This window comes from Mytilus galloprovincialis, chromosome 8 (assembly GCF_965363235.1).
Source record: "Mytilus galloprovincialis chromosome 8, xbMytGall1.hap1.1, whole genome shotgun sequence".
Taxonomy (NCBI): domain Eukaryota; kingdom Metazoa; phylum Mollusca; class Bivalvia; order Mytilida; family Mytilidae; genus Mytilus; species Mytilus galloprovincialis.
Genome location: NC_134845.1, coordinates 58,711,995 through 58,738,176, shown reverse-complemented (window position 1 = coordinate 58,738,176; position 26,182 = coordinate 58,711,995). Strand labels below are relative to the sequence as shown.

At 32.2% G+C, this 26,182-nt stretch overlaps 1 protein-coding gene across 1 annotated transcript; it reads left to right on the top strand.

Moving 5' to 3' along the window:
- Window positions 1-810: 810 nt before the first annotated feature.
- On the top strand, window positions 811-21,245 carry LOC143043729 (uncharacterized). Its single transcript, XM_076215911.1, has 4 exons — window positions 811-1,137; window positions 4,129-4,233; window positions 4,915-5,097; window positions 21,097-21,245. The coding sequence occupies exons 1-4, from the start codon at window positions 813-815 to the stop codon at window positions 21,243-21,245; spliced, it is 762 nt and encodes a 253-aa protein (XP_076072026.1). The 5' UTR covers window positions 811-812.
- The last annotated feature ends 4,937 nt before the right edge of the window (window positions 21,246-26,182 follow it).

The window sequence follows — 26,182 nt, the reverse complement described above, 5'->3', positions numbered from 1 at the left end:
ATCCACCATTCTCTACATAAGAAAATGCATGTACCAATTCAGGAATATGGCAGTTTGATGTGTTTGAGCTTTGATTTTTCCCTTTCCGTTTTGCATTTTCCTTGGAGTTTAGTATTTAGGTACAGTCAGGGTTCTCGTACCGTATACTGTGACAGTATACAAAAGAAACATAATAGGAATCTTAAAAGACATCATCAGATATTGTTTTTAAATGGGTTTTAAGGTGTCGTCATCAGACATGATCGCCTTTTTCGTTACTTCGATCTAGCAAATTCAGAGAAAATCTTTACAAAGGTTTCACGTCATAATTGAAATGAAACGATATCAAACGAAACACATGCTGATTATGTACAAACAATCAACCGGTCCGGCGATGTATAAATTGGCCTAAAATTATAGATGACATTTGAATTTTATATATGTTATCTTATAGATCAAACCTATACTGTTGAACAGGTGCTCTTACATGTAATTACTAGTTCTATCTTTATACAGTTTACATGGTAAGGCCTATGCTAACAAAACAAAATAGAAATTGTAAACATTTATGTTAATGCAGACTTACTGGTTAATTATCATATATCACGTAAGTAATATTTATATTCAATTTTCTTTCAAAATATGAGTATAAATACTGGTTCTTCTCAGGACGAAATTTCTCAATAATATTTATGTTTTTGTAGATTTAGATTGTATCAAATCATAGCAATATATATAAACACGATAAAAATATATTGAATGTTTATTTAAGTAATAAGTATAAAACCCGATTTATTTCCAGACACAACTTCATTTCAACTAAGATTTTCAGAATGTTGCGAGGATATGCTATCGTTCGTTTTACTATATTTCTGTTTGAAAACGTATGCGCTAATGTTTGTGGGCACGACAACTGTGAAACAGCAATTGACATACCGTTAATAACGAAACTAAATGCACCCCTTAAAGCAGAGTTAGATATTACAAGTCTCACTGTTCAACTTAAGGATTTAATAGGGAAAGAGGTGAAACAGGTTGTATCAACATCAGTGAATAATCTTCTGGAAAACATTTTGGATAAGACAGTACAAACATCTGTGAACAGATTACAGACCTCTAATAGTGTTGCTATGGCAACATTTCGACAGGAAATGGAAGGTAAGAACAACATGATAGTAGATTGGTCTTTCAGATTTTAATTGTACTATTTTTTTTATCATGCATACAGTATTACACACACATCGGTCATTGGGATAATTTAGACCTAAATGCCTTTCCATATTTTGATTGGAATCGTTCGCTCTATTTTAGTACCCGATCGATGTTAAAGCAGTTGAGCTTAGATCATCAATAGCTAAACATAGCAATATTATATACTATTCAACAAAAGAAACGATACAAAGCAATGTGTTTCCTATATAAGCAGTATCAAGGTAAATAATTGCTCAATTGGTCTAATATTTAAAGAGTTATTTCCTCATCAAAACCATTGATTTAAGGTGGAACCCTACAGATAAAGCAATTTTTTTCCCCATTGAATTTTTCCTCAAAATTTGCATACATATACTATGCAATGGCCTGTATAAAAATTTGAGTTGAAAATAGTATGTCACCAGACTCGTTTCCATGGTAACGGTCACCAAAGTTGGTATGTCACGTGTAGGCATAAATACATACCTGATGTAGAAACTCAGGATTTTTTTCAAGCTTTTGAAGGTTTGTTATTCATTTATTACAAAATTATTATCAAAAATGAAAATAAAACACAGTTTTGTTCATATTCATTAATTTCCGCTCCAATTCATTAACATTACTGCACACAAAAAACACAGATTTTGTTAAAAATTTCTATTTTTCTGAAAGTTCCAATAAAAAAGTCCATTGAATTTTTTTTAAATTTGACACATGATGGTCAAAACAATAAGCTTTAAAAAATATTAAAAAAATATGGGTCACCAGACTTTTTTTTGACCGAAAAACATTTTTGTGACCCTAACGACAGAGTGATAAGCACATGAAACAGCAGTTCTTTGTATATCTTTCAAAATCGGTGTAAAAAGTGTAAGACAAGTTTTCATATTCTTTTTTAAACTTACACAGAATAATACAGTTTCATAAGACAATCAAGTTTTTGCATTGTTCTGATGTGCAAGAGTTACGACAAAAAGAAATCAAATACCAAAATTTCAGAGCTACAACACATGGCTTCAATGTAAATATAAACAAATAATATGATACATTCTAATTCAGCTTATATAAGCATTACTGTGGTCTAAAATGAGCAAAATGGATAAGTCAGAAGTTTGCGAAAATCATCATTTTTTCAATTATCGATTCATAGATAAGTTATGCAAGTAAAGGGATTAAAAAAGTGTCAAGACTGTGTCATCCTGTCCTAAATTAATGACTTAAGTTTAATTAAGCATAATGATAATATATTATATATTTTCACTTGTCATAGTAACATAACCAAAAAATTATGAAACTATAACTTTTTCAAAGGTTTTTTTTATTTTTAATGCCTCAATAATTGAGCAAACATATAGACTGTTATATTTAAAATTTATGTATATAGTTTACTCCTCTGAAAAATGATTGATAGTCATAGCATAATTAGAGTTCACTTTGTTAACATTCAAATTTTGTCAATCCTTCCTTATTGAATAGTACAGGTTGCTACCAATCAGATATATCATATTACTACTAATGGCATTACGAAAAAAGAAATACCAGTTATTTTGCTTGCTTCATTTAAAATGTCACATCTTGGGTCACATCTTGATATCTTAAATCCCGGTAATAGGTTTGATCCACTGACAGCTGCTACCTGAGTGTTTTTACTATTTCTTGAAGGACGTCTTGTTTGTTATTTTAAAAATCGTATTTTCACTCAAAAATAAAAAAATCGATGTTAAAGACTTTAAAACTTTAAACTTAAACATTGTCTGCTTAAATTTTTTGAATACCTTTTGTTCCACAAAATTAAGTTGAACCCTGTGTTTAGTTATACGATATTTTCTCACTTTACATGTTCTTTAAAACTTTTTAATCATATGCATGTGCTGTGCAAATTGGAAAGATTGTCCCATTTGTTATATATTTTATGATAAATTTGAGTCCCAAACTTGTTTATCGTTACTTTTGTTGACTAGTATATATTGTCATGTGCCTGTCCCACGCCGAAAACCTCGTCATAGTTCTTGTTTTGGTAAGATTTAATGTTTTGATATTACCAATGTGTTTTCAACTGATCGGGCGGAGCTTATGTTTTAATTTGCATAAGGACAGTCTATTTGAAGATATGTGTGATAAGGATGATTGCCGTTATAATACTAATTGAATTCTAATCACTAATCAGTGTCACCAAACGCATATACAAAAGGACTGATTGTATGATACGAGACGAATAACTGGACACTTCATTGATGAACTTATCCCAAAACTCCTATCTATAGATGGACTGATCTTAAATGAGCGAACTTCATAAACTCCGCCCAGTCAAGTGAAATAAATCTAGTAATAATTTAAATATTTTGACCTTGATGGCCGATCTTTGAAAATGACTGTTAGACTCAATCTCCTCGTCTATTCTTTAGAATATGGAGATGTCATATTTGTATTTTTTTAGATAAACTATCTAGTGATAATGCGCGTATGTTAACTCCTGGATATTTATTGGTAATTATTGTGTCGTTGGGATTGTTGTCTTACTGCTTATACCCCAGTTCGTCTTAACATTGTTATACAAACATGGCAATTTTTTGGTTAAAAAAATCACATGGATATATCACTGATAAAAATATATGTTTAATTAATAACTAACGCTTCTGAGACACACAGTTCGATATGTTGTTTATTTTCTTTTCTGTCCACGAATATAAAATTCTCCAAACCTTAAGGACGACATCGAAAGATCAATGAAGGATAAAAATCTTAATTCAAATATTTTTGGGGTGGGGTGTAAACGTTGCTGCAAGTTTTGTTTAATTGACATCAATTTTACATATATCTTTATTGGTAAACCATTTTTTCCCAAATTAACTTAGGAGGGGGGTAGGAGGGGTCAATGAAAAAACTATGTGAATTAAGTTTTTTTTATCCTACATTGAACTTTTGATGTCGTCCCTAATAAAGTCCAACTTATTTCAGCTGAGTTAGAAGTGAAAATAGGGAAAACGCAGACCATACTTGACAATAAGCTCAAGGGAGATATGGAGCAACTGAAATCCGAGGTTAAAAAAGCAACTGAAAAGGGTTAGTATGTTGAAGTTTGTTTCCAAAAAGCTTACCTGCCATCAATTTTTTTTAATTTATTGTAATTGTTATTTCTATCTTTCTATTAAATATGTATTATATTTAGTTTTTAGTTTTGATACTTTTCATTAAACCTAACTCAGGAAGTTCCGGCAATCTTTTTTCTCAAAGCTAATATTGTTTTTTTTTTTTTTTTTTTTATAGTGCATATAATAGTAAACCTATTAAAGTATAATCGGATTCTCTTATTTTCCACATTTATTTTTACTTATTTTTCTCTTTGCATTATTCTTTTTGCCATAATTTTCTATTCTGTAAACTGCATCTAGACCCTCAGATGTCACTAACACTTGGAAATTGGTCCTCCTTTCTCTTTTGTTTTTCTTCTCTTTATTTATGTTGGTTTTTTTTACTTTTATATTTTAACTTCCTAGTATATCACTTCTTATCCGTACGATTTTACAATAACAGTAGCTTATATATCTATGTTACACCTCCATTCTTATGTGGAAAAATAACGGAATAAAGGGACATCAAATATAAACTACTGTCACAGTTATTGTAACATTGTATGCGTCAGAGCAATATGAATAAATTTATACATTAAAACATTGAAGAAAATGCACTAAAAAAACAAAGACATAACATACATATTGTATATTATTATTTTTTTCGTTTCAGTTGCAGTAACATCGTGTGCTCTTAGTTCTATAACGTATAATAGTGGTGACATAATAAAATTCAGTGATGTGAAATTGTCGAATGGAATTGGAAATGTGAATAATTTCAAATCGTCAGGAACATTTACGTGCGAAAAGCCAGGACTTTATTTGTTTGGGGTGTATATTATGTCTTTATCTACGCGTTTCGCTCGGTTTTGGTTTGTTACCCCGATTATATATAATGTCGCTCGGTTTTGGTTTGTTACCCCGATTTTGTTTTTTGTCCATGGATTTATGAGTTTTGAACAGCGGTATACTACTGTTGCCTTTATTTATCCAAAAACGGTCAATTTGCCATTTTAAAGAACGGAAGTTTGGTAAGCCGTGTATATTTCAGACCAACCTTAACATCTACAGGCGATAGTTCCAAGTATCACACAGGAACAGGAATCATTGCGGTTACATTGAATGCAAATGATACATTAAATATCGAAGCAAATTACAAAATGCAAGTGTATGGAAGTGGATATTCATGCTTGACTGTTATTAAAGTAAAATAAATGTGTCATTCAAAAATTTTTGTTTCGACCTCATTTAAATTATATTAACACCAGTTTGTTTTTCTTGTATAGTTTACCGATTGCTTCTTGCGTTTCTGTGAAAAATTATGAATTAATTAAATGAAATGATTGGGTTCTAGCAAATAGGTTGTTATCTTTTGGCTTCCAAACTTTTAAGTTTAAGATTTCATGAGGAATGTTAATCCAGAAATCGGTTGGTTGCACGAAATAATAATTTGTGTTTTTTTTTCATAATATATAAATTTTAATTTAGAAAAATATCTTTTGTCCTTATTTTTTTTGTAAAATGTGATAATTATATTAAAATATAAGTATCAAAATAAAGAATTACGCTAATTATCACTTTTTGTAATTTACCAAGTTTCAGTACTGATTTTGTCAGTACTGTTTCAGTACTGTTTTTGTCGATACTGTTTCAGTACTGATTTTGTCCGTACTGATTTTGTCCGTACTGTTTCAGTACTGTTTTCGTCAGTACTCTTTCAGTACTGACTTTGTCATTACTGTTTAAGGACTGATTTTGTAGGTACTGTTTCAGTATTTTTAGTGTATCGATTGTATTAGTACTGTTTATGGATTTACTGACATTTCAGACTACGCATTAAGAGATCAGTTTGTTCATTTAAAAAATGTCCTTTAAGTACAATGTTGCGCATTTTTTCAAGGTTTTAACCAGCTTCTATGTTAAGTACACATTTGTTTTTTTTTTTATTATATATATATATATATATATATATATATATATATATCTGATTTCTTGTTCTGATTTGGCTTTGCTTCAGGTCCAGCTCTTCAATTTTTAGCTTTTCTTGGTATTTTGGCATTATGCATCACTTAAAGACACATTTATTGTCTAAATTGCATCTTGTGCGGTCAATTGGTGTGGTTTATTTTTTTTACATACAGTAAGATCTTATTAATATAGGTTTTAGATTTGATAATACCATATTATCTGAGTCTTGCTTAGGTCAAAACAAAATATAATTAACAAGACTTGAAAATTACAACTGCATAGGTATATTGCTTTTAAATAGATTTAAGGGTGGATGTTTTGTCATCCAGTGGCAAGTTAAGTGCAAAATTAGGACGAGGACATGATACTCTGATATAAATAACTACCATATTGAGCACTAGACCAATAATGCACTGAAATGATGTTTATAACATGCTTGTTCACCACAAGGAGAGAATCTACAAGAAGACATGTCCCCCTACCTGGACAGGTACCTTCAGACTGAACAGTCTATATAAAAAAGAAGATATGGTATGATTGCCAATGAGACTACTGTCCACAAGAGACCAACATGACACATACATTAACAACTATAGGTCATCGTACGGCCATGAACAGTGTTCTTTCTCCTTTATACTGTGTGCTGAGGGAATAATCAGAATACAACCACTTTTCCAGTCTTAATTCCCATCAATAAATTTCTATTCATATGCCCATTGTAAGATTATTTATGGTTACAAATATTTAATGACAGTCATTGGCAGATATCTTCTTTTTTGTAAACATTAATCATGCTGCAGTTTCATTCACTTGTAATTTTTGTATTGTGAATATCATCTGCATTGAGGGTAATTTAGATATGAAAAAGTCTCATTGACAATCATACCGCATCTTCTTTTTTATATCATGTAATCTGTCCTATTAACCTTAAATGCAGAGCATGTTTAACTAAACAATTGTGAAATGTATGCAAGCAACTATAGGTCACCGTACAACTGTCAATAGTAAGGAAACCCCATACCGTATAATCAGCTAATAATATACATATATGACAAACGGCAATCAACGACAACCACTGAATGACAAGAACATATAGAATATGACGGTGATAATATTCTGAGAGCGCGCATAACATGTTGTAACAGTAAAACATAGAGAAAAAAAACTGTAAGAATCAATTGGAAATGACTTGACTCATCACAAGGAGCACTAAATTAATTAATGGCAAAAAACACAAAGTACCAATCTAAGAGAACTCGCAGTTACTAAAAGCTGAAAATCCAATACTAATAAATACATCATATTCTCAATAACTAAAGTATCAATCTTAAGCAATCATCCATTGTATTATATTATTGGTTAATAAGACCGGTTTTGTGAGTATGGGGGTTTTGAATTTGCAAAGAAGTGCATCACTACTGTAGCCAAATCAATTTGAATAGATAATCAGTATCATACCTACAGGTGATGGTGCACAGCCAAACTTATATTTTAGTATACTCTTGGGGGACATCAGATACTAGTACTCTTTCGTAAACTTGCTTTTATTTACTTTGCATTTGAATTACCTAGATGTATTCTATCATTAATGACAATATATAGCAGAATCAAAACTTCAACATTGATGTTTTCCAATCGCATTTATTGTTTTGAATCTTTACAATTTTGAATACGACCCTCTACAATCTTATCTAATGTATACACATTTACGATGAATTTTGGAAAAAGGAACATCTCGACCACCAAAATGTTTACCGCTCGTTCAAATGGTGTGTATTTATTTTCATGTACCGTAAAGAGTTCTGCTGGTAAATATTTGGTAAGTCCCCTTATAGTTAATCGAAACAAAAACCTCATGGCTAGAAAATTGGTAACATCAACGAAATCATGTGAAGGCAACTCGGGTGCTCTTTACAATAGCGTTGGTAAAGATCACAAAACAAAACAGTTCCAGAATGGTAACGTTTTTCTGTTCAATTTTTATTCGTTATGATTTATATCAAAAAAGACATGCAGCACGACGGTTGCAACAAGGGGTAACAGCTCTGTCCTTCCGTCCGGAGCACCTAGTTTATTGTCGATAATTTTGGGTTTCGTGTTGCTTACTTTTTTAATTTATAGTTACAGCCTGTTTTTTGTTTGTCTTAATTCTACTTAATATGTCTTTTGACTGACTTCCGAAGAATTATCTTACTTTTTGAGTAAAAATTGAAAAACGCCGATAATTATTTAATTTAGGATTTTCACTTAAATAATTTCGTACTTAACATAATAGAATACGTGACAAGTTTATATATGACAGCCTTGTGCTAGTTTCATGTTATGTACATGCATGTGACTGATTTAACAGATAACATATACGTGATCCTAATCACAGATCAAATACTCTTGAAGTACAATGGATGATCTCTTTATTTAATTTCTTACAATGTCCGTGTGTAAAGGATTTCTGATTGATAACAATATCCCAAACATATCGAATTCTGGATGAATGACAGACAAACACTATTAAATGTTAATGAACATGATAATTGATGAGAGTCGAGCACGTCGTCAGCTGCAACAATTTGTTGTCCAATTACAACATGAACTGACAGATTCAAAAGCTGAAATCAGTGTTTTAAAAGCTGATGTCGCCACGTATAATTCAGATTCCAAGAAGCTGGATCTATTGTACAACCAAACTGAGGGCATACGAATTGAAACTGAAATGTTGAAAAAAAACTTTCTGCTTTACTACAAAAGTATAAAGCTTCTCAAATTGAGAGTCAAAATTCGAAACAGGAAATTCAAAATTTACAACATCCCAAGGTTGTATGCCACTGTGTCTCTTTTATATCAGCGACTGCTTATCAAAACAATACCGATAACTTGTCAAAGGATATGAGGATCATCAATTTGAAAATAAATCAACTGATTTCAGACGGAAATGCGCGGAAAAAGGAATTTTTATCTCTTTATAACAAAACTTTAATATCTGACAGGAAAGTTACTGAACTTGAAGTGAACATAAGACGTTATCTGACAATCCTGATGACGATGAAGAGCATTTCCTCCACAGACATATATTCTTTGAATAAAACATACAATAAACTGAAGGATGATATTGTTCAACTTAAAGAAAAACAGAGCTAAAAATGTCATTTGTTGAATCCGAAATTAATAGTAGTACTATAGAGAATAGTAAGTATATTTAATATTTATTTTACTTCGAGCTTAAATAGTTCATAAAAATATTCGCTGTTTTTGTGACATAACATTAAAAAAATCACGCACTATATGTCTGCAAATTTGAATTCATTGATCGGCTGAAATCCCGAGAAATGTGTCACATTTAAAGTTGAACTCATGCCAATTCATGTAAATGCATGTGTCGAAAATGCAATTGTTCAAAACGACATAAACAAAACTGCAAGCACCAGTCTTCAACAAACAACAAAGAAACTAAAGACTGAGCAACACAATGTCTACTAAATTTCAAGATTGATCTTAGGTCTGATTTTATTAACAAGTTGAAAAACACCCTCAAAATTCAATTTGATTGAAACACAAAACCAATCATTATGATAATATCAAATAAAGAACCTCATGAAAGGACGTTGCGTCTTCGATATGCCGCATTCAAAGTTAAAACATTTGTAACTAATATAATGACAATTGCTCCATAACTTTTTTTTTTTTTTGTCCCAAAACACAATCTAAACCACCACCTCATCTAAGATATGAATTTTACTAACGAATAGTAACGCTCCTAATCACATTAAATAAACGTTTAGGTCAGACAAGCTTTGTGGAAAACTTGCTTGTGTGTGGCTGTTAATGTTTAATACACACGCACGTATACAGACAGCTATTTATCATAACACTGTTTCTCATTGTAGTTGCAGTAACTTCGCGTGTTTCTGATTCCACAACATATTATTCTGGTGACATAATAAAATATAGTGATATGAAACTATTAAATGGAATTGGAAATGTGGAGAATTTCAAATCGTCATAGAAATTTACATGTGAAAAGCCAGGACTTTATTTGTTTGGGGTGTGTATAATGTCTCCTTCAACTTACGCTAAATTTGACATTTTTAAGAACGGAATTGTGGTAAGCCGTGTATATGTCAGACCAACCTTAACATCTACAGGCGATAGTTCCAAGTATCACACAGGAACAGGAATCATTGCTGTTCAATTGAATGCAAATGATACATTAAATATCAAAACACGTATCAACATGCAAGTACACGGATCTGATTATTCATGCTTGACTATTATTAAAGTAAAAAAATCTGTTATTCAATAATATTAGTTGCAACCTCATTTTAATTATATTTAAAACAGTTTGCTTTTATATATTTGTTTAACATATCACTTCTTACATTACTGAAAAATGATGAAATATTTAATGAGTTTGAATGGATTCCAACAAATATGTTATTAAAGATTGACTTTTTAACTCAAAGTTATATAACTGATGTCATTAAGTGTTTAATAACTGAAAACTGATGAAAATCTTAAAAAGAACAATGACCCTTTAACCAACTTTTTAAAGAATACTGCAATATTCTCGAACAGGTTACATTCCATGGCTGGGAAGCATGATCATAACAGAGAGGAGCAAAATATTAATAAACTAATCATAGATACCAGGATGAAATTTTATATTTATGTTTCGTCTACAGAAGACTCGTCAGTGACGCTCGAATCCAAAAAAAGATAAAAAGGTCAAATAACGTACGAAGATGAAGAGCATTGAAGACCAAAGTTTCTAAAGGTTTTGACAAATACAGCTTAGGTAATCAATTCCTGAGGTAGAAGAACTTTAATATTTCAAAAATTTCAAAAGTTTTGTAAATGGTTTATTTATGAATATGAATATATTTCAGCACAGAAGTGCTGACTATTGGGCTAGTGATACCCTCGGGGGATTAAAACTCCACCAGCAGTGGCATCGACCCAGTGGTTATAAATAAACTCATCATAGATACCAGGATCAAATTTTGTATTTACGCCAGACGCGAGTTTCGTTTACAAAAGACTCAACAGTGGCGCTCGAATCCAAACAAATTGCAAAAGGACAAATAAAGTATCAAGTTGAAGAACATTGATGACCACAATTCCTAAAAGTTTACCAAATATATCTAAGTAATATATTCTTGAGGGATAAAAGTCTTCGTATTTCAAAAATTCAAAAGTTTTGTAGGCAGTAAATTTTTAGATATGACCATATCAATGATAATTTATGTCAACACAAAAGACCATTAAATATAGATATGGTATGATTACCAATGAGACCACACTTCACAAGAGACCAAATGACACAGAAATTAACAACTATAGGTCAGCGTACGGCTTTCAAAAATGAGCAATGCATAACAAATTACCGCATAGTCAGCTATAAAAAATACCACGTATGTTACTTTATTAACACGCAAACTGATTATTTTGTAATGTTAGTAGAAATAGCTTCGAAAAAAGAGGAATTATAAAAAGGCTTTCAAGACAGCAGCATTGTTAAGTTCTGTTGTATCCAAATTTATGATACGGTCCTCCTCTTTTGAGATACACTTTAAACATCGATACGTCATCATCAAGACGGATGCCAAACTCATTCGTAGAAAATAAACCTACAAGGCCTTTGGATGCACAAAAAGACCCAAAAACAAACTATACACAAAACACAACATTGAAAACTAAAAATTAAGCAACAAGACCCCACTAAAATCCGGAGGGAAACTCCAGAAAGGTAAGCACATCCTGATTCCCATGTAGCACCTGTCATGTTGATGATGTAAGTACAAACACCGTGAAATTAAAGTGACATTTGGGAAAGGATGTTGAATGAGCATAGTGGACTAGATTTAATCAATAATCACATATCAATTTAGGTTCGGTGTAAGCTAAGGTAAGTTTATGTAAGAGAATGATAATCCCTTTCTTCATGGTTAAGTACGAGCAAATATTGCAAAGTGCTCAAGGTGCAAATGAACTCTTAATTGATTGTATTCAAGAATTTGTTTCATTGTTAGTGTAAATTAAATGTTTATAATTGATGCATGACTTCATTTTGGAGTATTTCATTTAAGGGCTAGTTTTAGTGATGTAAGGACTTTCTTTTAATTTGGGAAATATTAAAAATAATGTGTTATAGACCAGATTTAAGGTGACACAGCAGTACAAAGTATATATTTCTTGACTGTGAGTATGAATGTTAATCGCATATTGTTTTAGCGAGGAATTATCCTTTTACAGTTTCAATGAATGAATAGATTTCAGTTCTATTTTATTATGTCTGGGAAATTTTCTAATAAAATGCCTTTTAAAGTTTTAAACTTAAATTAGTTTTCATTTTTATCGGAATATTGGAAATAATTATTCTGTATTGTTTATACTTTAGGTAAACTAAATGAAGTTATTTATTTTCATAACATTATGGGCACAAATTTTACTGCAGACGGTGCAGTAGTAAAATTCAATTTATTTTGCTTTTTTATTTGTTTCACAATGCAACTTTTAGTCCAATCCAATCACTGTGATAAATCTTTTCAATCTTGTAAATGTGCTTCAGGGCAGTTCTAACTCATTTATAAAGAAAAAACTTTTCATTTTGAATTGAAAGTAGGTTTGCACACTAGGATAATCCCTTACTAAGAACATGATTTACATTTATTCCTCACTAGTAAGAGACACCAAATTCTACCATTTCATTGGTCGAGAGCACTTTGCTATATTCTAATATTATATTATAACGTGATTTTTTTCTTTATTGACCTTATTATTGGTCCGAGGATTGCTGTATTGGCCTTAGGCGAAGAAATAATCACGTAATGATATCTTCATTATATACCTACAGTCTATTAAGATTTTGTGTGCGTGTGTGTTTTATTTCCTTTCACAAGATATTTAATGAATGTGATCGTTTTCAGCCTGAAATGTTTGCAACCCTGGTATATAGGTCATTACAAAAAAAAGTGCAAATTTCGACAAGGTAATATTTTGAAAAATGATGTCATTGTTTAAAACATTTAAAGGTTTCCCTCTATTCTTTAGTATGGTAGCAACGATATTCAGAAATATGCAATGGGAAAAATGAAGAGTCTCTTCAATTTCAACAATTTTAGGTCATCCTATGATAGAATCCGGTCAATGGTGTTAGCAATTTAAAACATACATTTATGTACTAAATATTATTGTTTAACATCAAACAACTGTTCCAATTTGTTGTTTAGGTTGAAACTACGACTTATTGACATTATTCATATAGCTGTGCATTCTATTCAAACATAAATTTCAGACTACATTGTCGTAAATAAGTTGGTTGTCCTAATTTCGGCCTTTGTAAATACTAAAAGATACACTTAAACTGAAAATATGTATAATGTATAAGATTAAATGGTAATAATATACCTAATCCTTTGTATACGACCTAGAAAAACACTTGTGTACCAAGTTAGAAAAATGGCAGTTGTTATCTAATAATTGGTTACTTTGAGTTGCATTGTATTTTGTTTTTGTTACACTTCAGTGTTTCTGTTGTTTCGTTGTTTTTCTCTTATATTTATTGTGTTTCCGTCGGTTTTAATTTTAAACCCTGATTTGTTTTCTCTCAATCGAGTTTTGAATAGCGTTATAGTACTGTTGCCTTTATTTATAAGATATCCGCTCCTTTTGGTGCAATCAGGGTTCTCATACCGTACTGTGACATTATACAAAAGAATATAATAAGAATTTTTAAAAGACATCATTAAACATTGTTTTAAAAGGTTTTTTATGTGTCGTCATCAGACATTGTCGCCCTTTTCGTGATGACACACTAGCAAATTCAGAGGAAAGCTTAAAGGTTTGGCGTCATAATTAAATGTTGACCGACAATGTCTTGATATCATTTGAATCACATGCTGATTATGAACAGTCAACCGATCCGGAGAGGTATAAACTAGCCAATATAATACATAACATTTGAACTTTAGATAAGTTTTCTTATGGATCAAACCTGGACTGTTAAAGATGTGCACTTACATGTAATTACTAGTTCTACCTTTCACAGTTTACACACTATGGCCTATGCTAACAAAAACAAAATAGAAATGGTAAACATTTATGTTAATGCAGACCTACTGGTTAATCATCATGTATCATCTAGGAAATATTTACATTCAATCTTAATTGAAGATATGAGTATAAATCCTGGATCTTCCATGACAAAATGTCTTATCACTATATATGTTAATGTAGATTTAGCTGGTATCAAATCATAACCCTATAAGCGCGATACAAATATATTGAATGTTTTTTTAAGAAATAAGTATAAAACCTGGATTTTCTCCAGACACAGTTTCATTTCACAAAAGTTTGCAAGATGTTGCGAGGATCTGCAATCAGTCTTTTTACTCTTTTTCCGCTTGAAAACGTGTGTGCAAATGCTTGTGGACAGGATAACTGTGAAACAGCAATTGACATACCGTTGATAACAACACTCAATGCACCCCTAAAAGCAGAGTTAGATATTACAAGTTTAACAAAACATCTTAGGGAAATAATAGGGAAAGAGGTGAAACAGACGGTTTCTAAAACAGTGAATAATGTCGTGGAAAACATTTTGAATAAAACAGTTTAAACAGCCGTGGACAGACTACAGACGTCTAATGATTATACTTTATCTACTTTTCGACAGAAAATCGAAGGTAAGAGACAAAATTTTATAAATTCACTATATCATTTGTATATGTAGGTTTCAGAGGAATGCGTCATTTTAATTGGCTGACAACAATAGAGATACGTTTCGATATCAAAATTTATTTAAGAATTGAATGCTTTCTTTTTGTAAATTCATTGGGGTGTAAAAGCGTTGACCGAAGTACATTTTGTATGATGCGCAGAAGCACAATTTCTACCAAGTTTTTATTTAATTTTCCTGTGGACTTTATTATGGGACCTCGTGTCATCATGAATGTTAAATTTCATTGTGTACTGAATGTCAGTTTCAGAAGGACGCGAGTTTGCTGTTAGCCAATCAAAATAACGTAATATAATGAAACAGACATGCAATGTAATTATTTCTGTGTAAAATACAACAGTTATGACTGTGCGTGGTATGCGTTCTCATGTTGAAACAATGTATAAAAAAACGAAAAACATTTTATAATCTTAATTTCATGCTTTTAGTATAAAAATGTAATTACAAGAAAAGAATGCTTCTTTTTTCTAATACCGGCGTCACACATCATCGTATAGGTCCGACGTACGTGGGGCGTGGTAAAAAATTATATACGCTGCCAGCACGTTAGTAATTTTGGATGCATTCAACTTGTCAATCATATCTGTAACGTGTGTACAACGAGCTTTAAACGTGTATTAGGCGTACTAGAAGCGTACATAAGCGTGTAGCGGGCGTTCAAGAAACGTATGTTGGGGTATGTATGACGTTTGTCTAACGTAGATGGAATGCACGCTACGAAGTAAAAAACGTATTTGAGACGCATCCGTGTCGTATCTAGGACGATGATCCGTGCTTTCAGCGTGTCCGGGACGTTTAATTGTGGGTTTTTTGTTACAAGCAAACCCGCATACGTTTAAGTTGAAGTCGAACGATCTTGAAACGTATACAATGTGTCCTAAACGTATCTCACACTTATCTGTAGCGTTTTCAACGCGCTTGTAGCCTATGTGTTACATGCGTGGTATATGCTTGACAAACGCTTGAGCTAGATGACATTTTTTATCCTGCATAAAAATTTCCGGGAGTTATTACGTTCACCAAGCGTATACCTTAAATTTCGACGTACTTCTAACTTATGCAATGCACGTTTAACGACTGCTTAGCGTTCCTCTGGCGTACAACTAACGTATACGGAGTTTGTCAATTTTCTCTGTACGTCTGGTGCACGCCTGTCTATACGCCAATGTGTGACACCGGCATGATGCGTCACTGATAAGTCTTATGTAGACGAAACGCGCTTCTGGTGCATTAAATTATAATTCTGGTACTATTTTATTACAATTTTATAGAAATCGTGCGGATACTTATAAAATGAACTGCTTCTGCGCTTCATACAAAATGTGTAAGTTTTGTTAATGCTTTTACTCCAAATAGAATCATAAATATAAGCATCAAATTCTAAAAAAAAACTGGTCCTAAAGAGTTGAATTGTTATACGAATACGAAAGTTTTATTTTGATTCGGTTCACATATTACAATACAAACAGAAGCTCTTGAGAGGTTTTTTTTTATCGAATATTAAATAACATTAACACAACATTAAAACACACAACATGCAGACAAGTTACTGAACCTATTCTGACTTCGGACTTCTTTAAATTCAGTTTTACTGCGCGTATTGCTGTGTGTTTGTTTTTTCTACATTGGCTAGATTTATATTGGAAGGTGAAAATCTAAAAAAAAAAAACATGTTTAACCCACACATTTTTTGCGCCTGTCCAGAGTCAGCAGCCTCAGGCCTTTTTGTTAGTCTTGTATGATTTATCATTTTAGTTTCTTTTATATATTTCGGAGTATATAATGGCATCCATTCTCACTGAACTAGTACACATTTTTGTTCAGGGGCCAGCTTAAGCACGTCTCTGGGTGCGGAATTGTCTCGCTGTGATGAAGACCAATTTGGTGGCTTTCGGCTGTTTTTCGCTCTTTGGTCGGGTTGTTGTCTTTTTGACACATTTCTCATGTATGGATGTAATGAAAGATTAAAAAGTGACTTGATTTTTTGTTTGATTAGTCTACTTTGCACTATCATCTAGGAAAATTTCTTTTCGATTACTCTTCCTCTCATATTCTTGAGGGAAAGAAAAGCAATTAACCGATTAAATTCAATAACCTTTTTATTTATGATTTGTAATACAATTACATGAAACGGAACTAAAACTGTAAGATAGGATGTACGCCAATCAGGCAGCAATCACACGACTAAAATCCCCTAAGTTAGAGGTTTAGCTAGCTATAAAATCAGGATTAATCCAACATTTTCTTCATAATGAAATGCCTGTACCACGTCAGGAATATGACAGTTGTTTTCCATTCGTTTGATGTGTTTGAGCGTATGATTTTGCCATTTGATGAGTGACTTTCCGATTTGAATTTTTCTTTGAGTTTGGTATTTTCTGTTGTTTTACTTTTGATTCCAAGCACATCTAGAGGACAACACATAGTGTTCAACAATAGAGGTGTCCAAAAGATATGTCAAGTTCTATAATGGTCTTAACTGCACTCCAAAAACAACGAACACAATGAATGCAGACTGGACCATTGCGTTGTCAGTCTTTTTTGAGCTTGTCTGTTTTGATTGTCCGTCTCATGCGATATCTTCTCCTCATTTGTTTGGGTTTTTTGGGGTTTTTTTTTTAGGTTTTTGTTTTGTCTTCGAATACTGGTACCCGATCTTATGTTCTCTGATTGTAATGTAAACCAACTTATTTCAGCTGATCTAGAAGTGAAAATAAAGACAAATCATGAATTACTAATGACAAAACAGAGTATTCCCACCACTGAGATCCAATATTTGACCATATTTGGCAATAAGCTCAATGGTGAAATGGCGAAACTGAAATCCGAGGTTAAAACAGCCACTACAAGAGGTTAGTATGATTTATTTATTTCCCAAAAGATTACCTGACCCAAGCAATTTTTAGGAAGTTGTAATTGGTTTTGGAATGATAGCAATCGCATAGACATTTTTTTTGATAATTATACATTGAATTTCATTCTTTTTTGTCTTTCCGAAATTAATTATGAGATTTTATGCCCCACTCAGGTGCATTATATTTTTCGGTCTATGCGTCCGTTTGGTCGACAATTTGTCCCTTTTCATATTCAAGTTTTTGGTCAAGGTAGTTTTTGTTGAAGTTCAAGACAAATCAACTTGAAAATTTTGATCAGTCAATGGTGTATTAGCATTGGTACATGTACATCTCATTTCCATGTTTTGGTTCATTGACTTTGAATATTTGCAAATCTTACATGTTAAAGTCTTGCTATTTTAATTTCAATATTTGCATTATTGAAATTACCAAAAAGCAAGACATATAGATCTGTGATAACAGATTTTTTTTTGTCATTACACTTACTTCTTTTACGCTGTAACAAAAGCAGCCTTAGGTCCGGCAAGCTTTTTTCAAAGCCGATAATTTTTTTATAGTGCGTTTAATAGTAAATCAGTATTGTATTATTTTATTCTCTTATTTTCCAAATGTATTCTTTATAATTTTGCACCCCATTATTCTCTTTTCTTGAAATTTTTGCTTATTTTTCTCCATTCGTTATTTAACTACTGTTATTGTACTGTTATATCGTATGCATAAGAGTAAGAACTCATTACATAAGTTAAATTGAAAAGAATATTTATTTTACACTTAGCAAATATATGTGTTTCAAGGGTGATCCATTCCTCAAGCGTCTGCCTTAAACACTGGTTATTGAATCTGTGAATCCACAGGATAACTAAAGTATAATACCTTTTCTATTTTCGACTAGAATAAACACTTTTTTATCTGATTTTAAGCTCACCTAGACCGAAGGAACTTTTTCTGGAGAACCACTAAATGGAATGTAACCAAACGTAGCAGGAATGTTCCTTAGGAGTGCTGACCAAGTGGTGTTTCTTTAAAGCCGATCCATTATCCGTCAGCAGGGGGATTTAGTTTAATATCGGACCATAAGGGAAATATATACAAATGTCTTTTTTAAGAGGACCACTGTTCATTGAACGGAACCAAACACGGCATGATTGTTCCTTCTCAGTTAGCCTATAAAAGAGGGACGAAAGATACCAAAGGGACAGTCAAACTCATAAATCTAAAACAAACTGAAAACGCCATGGCTAAAAATGAAAAAGACAAACAGAAAAACTATAGTACACATGACACAACATAGAAAACTAAAGAATAAACAACACGAACCCCACCAAAAACTAGGGGTGATCTCAGGTGCTCCGGAAGGGTAAGCAGATCCTGCTCCACATGTGGCACCCGTCGTGTTGCTTATGTGATTACAAATCCGGTAAATAGTCTAATTCGGTAGGTCACATTCATGAAAGGGAAGGGGATTGTAGTTACGACGTAAGGAACATATTCGATATCATTTGTGAAACGGTTATTCCATAACGGTCAACCAACTCGTTATGGCGTCCGTAAAATTTACGAAGGGATGATTTCAACTTCACCATTTGGAACTCTTGGTTTAATAGCTTCCTTGTGAGCAGTAACCCTCTATCAAGAAAATCATGATAGGAAATGCAAGCACGGGAATATCGTATCAATTGGGAGATATATACCCCGTATGTAGGTGCTGCTTGAATGTTGCTACTTAGAAATGGAAAGTTCACAATTGGAAAGCTGAAATTATCTCTTTTGTCGTAAAGTTTTGTTTTCAACCGACCCTCATTGTCAATTTCTAGATGTAAGTCAAGATATGAAGCCGACTTAACTGTATCTGTAGTATCCTTTATCTCCAATTCGATGGGATAGATGCGTTCCACATAGTCACCAAATTTTGAATTGTTTAGTGAAAGAACGTCATCTATATAGCGGAAAGTAGAGTTAAAGGATATTGCTAACTTCTTATCTTTCTTCCTAAGAAGTTCCTGCATGAAGTCAGCCTCATAATAATAAAGAAACAAGTCGGCAAGTAGAGGGGCACAGTTTGTTCCCATTGGGATGCCGACAGTCTGTTGAAAAACACGTCCTCCGAACGTTACAAATATGTTGTCAATTATAATTTAGGGTTAAAACCTTAATCCACATCATGGACAAGAGTTAAGTGCATTCCAGGTGTATAGTCTTCAAGTACTTACTGTATTGATTCTGCAATTATAACATCATAACATTACTTTCTATAAAAAAAAAGAAGATGTTGTATGATTGCCAACGTTGCGGGGTTAAACATGTTTGGGAGATCTTAATCCTCCCCCATACCTTTAGCCAATGAAGAATAAAGAAACATATACCAATGACCATTTAAGTGCAATTTATTTAACCTATTTAATAATAAATAATAAGTAAACAATTTTAATAAAACCAAGAAAGACAATATAAAAGAAGATCACATTCATTAAAAGTTTAAAAGGTTAAATCAAATGTTAAAATTCCGTTCTAGTGTGTCCTAGAGGACATATGTAATGGGCTCTGGATAACTGTTCATTCTCTTTATCTTGTCAAGATTCAATGAGGTGCACATTTGTCTTCACTTTGTACTTTTATGCATTATGTTATTTTTGCTATTTGATGATAGTATAAAAAAACAGCTGGTGACAACTACAAAATTCCCAAATTTCTTTGCTTGGATATTCGTTGTTGACACTGCTTCAATTGTTTCTTGTCTAGAATTCGTAAGAGGAATGTGTGCTTTACGTCTTTTTCTGTAAAAAGCTTTTGGAACTTAGTTCCTTTGGTTGCAAATTTACCTCATCCATACTCTGTGCATATGATCTTTGAAAGCCTTTTTCAACAACATTAATTTCAATGATGAACCCAAGTGAATATATAAACAACTTAAACATGAAGTCAATATACATTACAGTTACTGTTCATGATTTTGGTAAGGTTAGTATTATTCAACCAGATGAGTTTTCGCTAAAATGGGCTATCAAAAATACAGGTGAACGGATTAGTCTTCAATGAACTCTTATGTCTGCGCAAAAATGTCCCCTAGAAGAAACATTTTTAGCTCAAATTTCGTGCGCCCATTAGAACATACTTGGATGGATAACATAACAGGATCCTGTCCTCAAGCAACTATGCATTTGAACTAACTATAAACATCGGTGGAAATTGCTTAGCAGTAGAGTTTTCGTATTTCTGATATGCATGCTACATGTATGTACACATTGATAATTCACACAGGCGTGCATACATATTGTATCTTAACAATTTTTTTTCATTTCAGTTGCAATAACTTCGTGTGCTTCTGGTTTCACTACATATAATTCTGGTGAGATAATACAATTCAGTGATGTAAAACTGTCGAATGGAATTGAAAATGTGGATAATTTCAAATCCTCAGGAACATTTACCTGCGAAAATCCAGGACTTTAATTTGTTGAGGTGAATATTATGTCTTCTTCAACTTACGCTCAATTGTATATTGAAAAGAACGACAGATTGGTGAGTCGTGTATATGTCACACCATCCTTAAAATTTACAGGTGATACTTTTCATACAGGAACAGGAATCATAGAGGTTGAGTTGAATGCAAATGATATTTTAAATATCAAAGCTGATTCAACGATGCAAGTGTACGGATCAGATTATTCATGCTTGGCTGTTATTAAAGTAAAATAAATGTGTCATCATATAATATTAGTTGCGACCTCATTTTAATTATATTTTCAACAGATCACTTTTAACATTACTGTAAAAATGATGAATTATTTAATGGGTTTGATTGGATTCTAATAAATATGTTACTAAAGCTTGGATTTCAAACTTTTAAGTTAAAGCGTTTATAAAGAGTGTTAATCTAAAAATCCATTTTGATGTTCGAAATATATATTTTTTCATAATACAGTCGACTCTCGTTTTCTCGAAGTCAGTCGGACCAGAGAAATATTTCGAGATACGCATAGTTCGACTCAAACGAAAACCGGAAGTTTGACAAACCAAGGGACACAACTCTTGCTTAACTTGGTTAAGCTAAAATAAATCCGGGTGAATATGGGAAGGGGAATCGATATTCTGGTATCAGATCGATGTATTTAAATGTCATGGTCTTTCAATATTATAATAACATTATTTTCACTTATTCTTATGTTTCAGTTACAATTTTTACCTATGGCTTTTTTTCGAGAGATAAATATATATTCTTATTTAAAGACAAAAAAATTGGTTACTTTTTTCCTTTTTTTTTTTTGTAACAGAAAAATGATAAATAAAGTCATATATAAGTGTTAAATGCAAAATAGATGAAATATTCTAATTATTACTTGTAATTTACCTGTAGCTGATTTGTTGCAATAGAATCAGCAATTGTATATTGCCTGTCGGAATTTAATAGATATATAATAATTTTAATTGTATTCTTTTATATTTCGACATGGTGTTTGTTGCCTGTGTCCTTTTGGCTTGCTGTTGTCTGTGTTTCTTCTTTTTTTGACATTTCGGCTTGATGATTTCTGTGTCACGCCGTCGTTTTACATTTCGGGATGATGTTGTATGTGTCATGTCTTTGTTTTGAATTTTGGTATTGTGTTGTCTGTGTCAAGTCTTCGATTTTCTTTTCGGCATAGTGTTGTTCGTGTCACGTCGTCGTTTTGCATTTCGACATGTTGTCGTCTGTGTCTCTTCGTAATTTTACATTTCAGCATGGTGTTGTCGATGTAACTTGTCTCTTTAAGGAAGCTGGCTTGTCATGTTTTAGATTTTTTTGTCAGATTTTCGGAATCCTCTGGTTTTATCCATTTGAATGCCTTGAAAAAATTTGACCGGTGACCCCCATTTTTCTTTTTGTAAATCTTTTACATGTATAATGATAAGCCATCTGTCAAAGTCTTATAAAATTTTAATTACTCTTTAACAGTTTTTCAGAACTTCAACTTGTCAATGATAAAGCTATGAAAAGTCAAGAGAGAATATTTTCCCGCCAAAATTTCAATGACTAATACCTCGAAAACAAGCACGGTGACCTATATATTTTTTTTTTTTGCTCTTTGGATTCCTTTATTAATCCTCTATCTATATAAACTAGTGTTTTGAAAAGTTAATTACTTTGAAACTGAGAAGCGAACTCCCTTAAATTTCGATATTGTTTTGTTTGTGTTTCTTTGTCGTTTTACAATTATGCATGGCTTTGTCTGTGTTTCTGCAATGTTTTTCATTTCATCAAGATGTTTTCTGTTAATTCATTCCGTCATTTCAAATTTCGGCCATCTGTTGTTTGTGTCTCATTATCTTTTTCCATTTTGTCATGATGTTGTCTGTTTAACTTCATAGTTTACATTTTAGATTGCTGTTGTCTGCGTCTCATCGTATTTTAACATTTCGGCTCAATGTGGCCAGTGTTACTTCGTCGTATTACATTTCGTAGACTAATGATTTAAATTTTTCTCTTCTATGCTACTGTGCACTAATAGCAATGCTGATATTAAGACCATATAAAAAAGATCTCTTATACCGTGCTTCTGATGTCTTCAACAAAGGATAATTCTTGAATCCGAAAAGGAATCTTAGCTTTATCCTCTATGAAACTCCATGACCTTTACAATAAATTCTCATTTTTTGGTATATATTTTCCAATTCTCTCTCTCTTTTTAAAAAAATCTAAAATGCTAACTGATTCCAACCTTAATTGAATTCTACAGTTCAAATCCTCCTTAAAGACAGCTTTACTTCCTGAAGAAGGCTCCTTTATTATAGGGAAAGTAAGTGTCGTTTCCTGTTTACATATTATAATAGTACACGAAAAGAGTACTAGTATATTTTACGACCTGATGACACGCTTTCAAATTTCGTTTTGATTGATGACAATATTTTGGTCATTATTTGAGAAAGTTTATTCCCTCTCTATTTTGAAAGTTATATTTCTCCGTTATACCATGAACTGCTATCAAAAATAATGCTTAGTTGCACCTTCTGGGTGCATTCATACACCAAGTTATATGATTGAGATCTATGATGAGTTTATTTAGACTAAGTGTTTGATATCTGCATGAAAAATGAGGTAAACCTAAAAAAAGAACAATGAACCTATGACCAACTTTTTAAGGGATACTACGAAATTCTCCAACAGGCGTGGAAGCATGGTCATAAAAGAGAGGCAAAAGTTAACAAATGAACATTCAATATAAAAATGTAGAAGTGGTATGATTGCAAATGAGCCAACTCATCACAAGAGACCAAATTACACAGAAATTAACAACTATTGGTGACCGTACGGCTTTCAAAAATGCGCAAAGCCCATACCACAGAGCCCAAAAAATACCACGTATGTTAGTTTATTTACACGCAAACTGGTCATTTTGTAATGTTAGTAGAAATTGATCCGAATAAAGAGGAAGTATAAAAAGGCTTGCAAAATAGCAACATTTTTTAATTCTGGTATATTCAAATTTATGATACGGTCCTTCCCTTTGGAGATACATCATCAGCATCGATATGTCAGCATCATGACGGGTGCCGAACTTATTCGTGAAAAATAATCAATGCCATAGGAAAAAAGAAGAGAGAAAAAGACCAACAACAGTACACAAAACACAACATAGAAAACTAAAGATTAAACTACAAGATCCCACCATAAACCGGAGGTAAACTCAGGTACTCCTGTACGGTAGGCATACCCTGTTCATCATGTGGCACTCGTCATGTCTATGATGTAAATCCAAACACTATGATTCTAAACAGAAGTTTGGGGGAAAGATATTAAATGAACATTAAACATTAGACTCAATCATATATCAATTTTGGTTCAGCTTTAGCTAAAGTAATATGATATTATTACGTGATCATTTCTGTATTGGCCTTGTTATTGATTGAGGCTTGCTGTAATGGCCTAAGTCATAATCACGTAATGATATCTTGTTTTATACAACTACAGTGTTTTACTGTTGTTTTTTTGTGTGTTTTATTTTCATTCGCAATATTTTATCCTTGTTTTTCCTTATAATTGACTTTTTCAATCTCTGAGTTACGCAATTTCCTTTTATAAGCTCCAATGTCAAATAATCGGAAGTGGTGCTGTTTGGAAGTGTCTTCTACATGAGTTGGATAGGATTGCAAATGAGACAATTATCCATGAACAATGAGCAAGAACTTGAACACATTATGTACAATAAATTAAAGGTCAACCTACAACAATCAAAATGCCTGGTTCGGGTTAAAACATAAATGATACTTACGAAAGATGAGAAAAGCAAAAGTAAAACAGTAAATTACAATGCATTGTATGAGGTCAACAATATATGAGCTTTTGTTTTTGATTAACAGATCGACTCGATTGCCAAACTTAAAATAATTCAATTGTCTGCTAAGAAGATGCTTTTTAAAATGGATGTGTGATCTTCTTTAGTCTTAAATATTTGCAACACTGAGCATGTTTATTGTGAATAAATAAAACATCGTCTTCCAAACGACAGTTTGCATGAATTTTTTGTTTATCAAGACTTTTGGACTAAATAATACAGACAATCCAAAATCCTGTATTGGCCGGATCAGAACTCGGAAAACACAGAACAAAAAATATTGGCCGAGTTGACACTTTTGTATTGCATAGGCAGTTTTTTTTTATTTTATTCAGTCCAATAACAGATAAGTTATTTATTAAAATCAAGTACATGCTAAATTCGACTAATCTTAAACTAATTTCAATTAAACATATTCTTAAACAATATATTTAGAGTATGCTTTATTAATTTGTAGTAATATCTAAGCTGACTTCACTTTTGGTCAATGCTCAAATTGACATAGCAAAGGCTATAGCATAACAAATCAATTAAACTTGACCTCTTAGGCAACTAAATGTTTATAAACATGAATAAAACAAATGAAATATATATTAACAACTTTACCTTATTGCCATTCTCCCCCGTTTACTTATAAACAATATACTGAATTCCAAGTAGCACATTTCTATAAATAGCATAATATTTCCATAAATAGTATAAGGAATTTGCAGTGTATTTCATATTAACCTCATCAACCATAATTGCAATTCTATAACCGTCAATTACATGCTACAAAAGAAAATTTGAAAAACTAAAGACATTCAAGTTTAAAACAAATTTATAGTAGAAATCTAGAACTTTACAACGGCATCATTTGAGTATATTTCAATGTTATGTTCAAAGTTATTTTCTATACGTTAGCTTGCTTCGGGGAACCGAATGATTTACAAAATTCGTGAAATATGAGTTTTCAACAACGGAGAGTTGTTATAATGTCCTTGAAATATCATTGACTAAAGCAGCAATCCTTTCTTTTTATTGTATAGGTCATTTCCTCCATATTTCCCTAGTTTCGCTAGCATACTGTCTGAAGTTTTC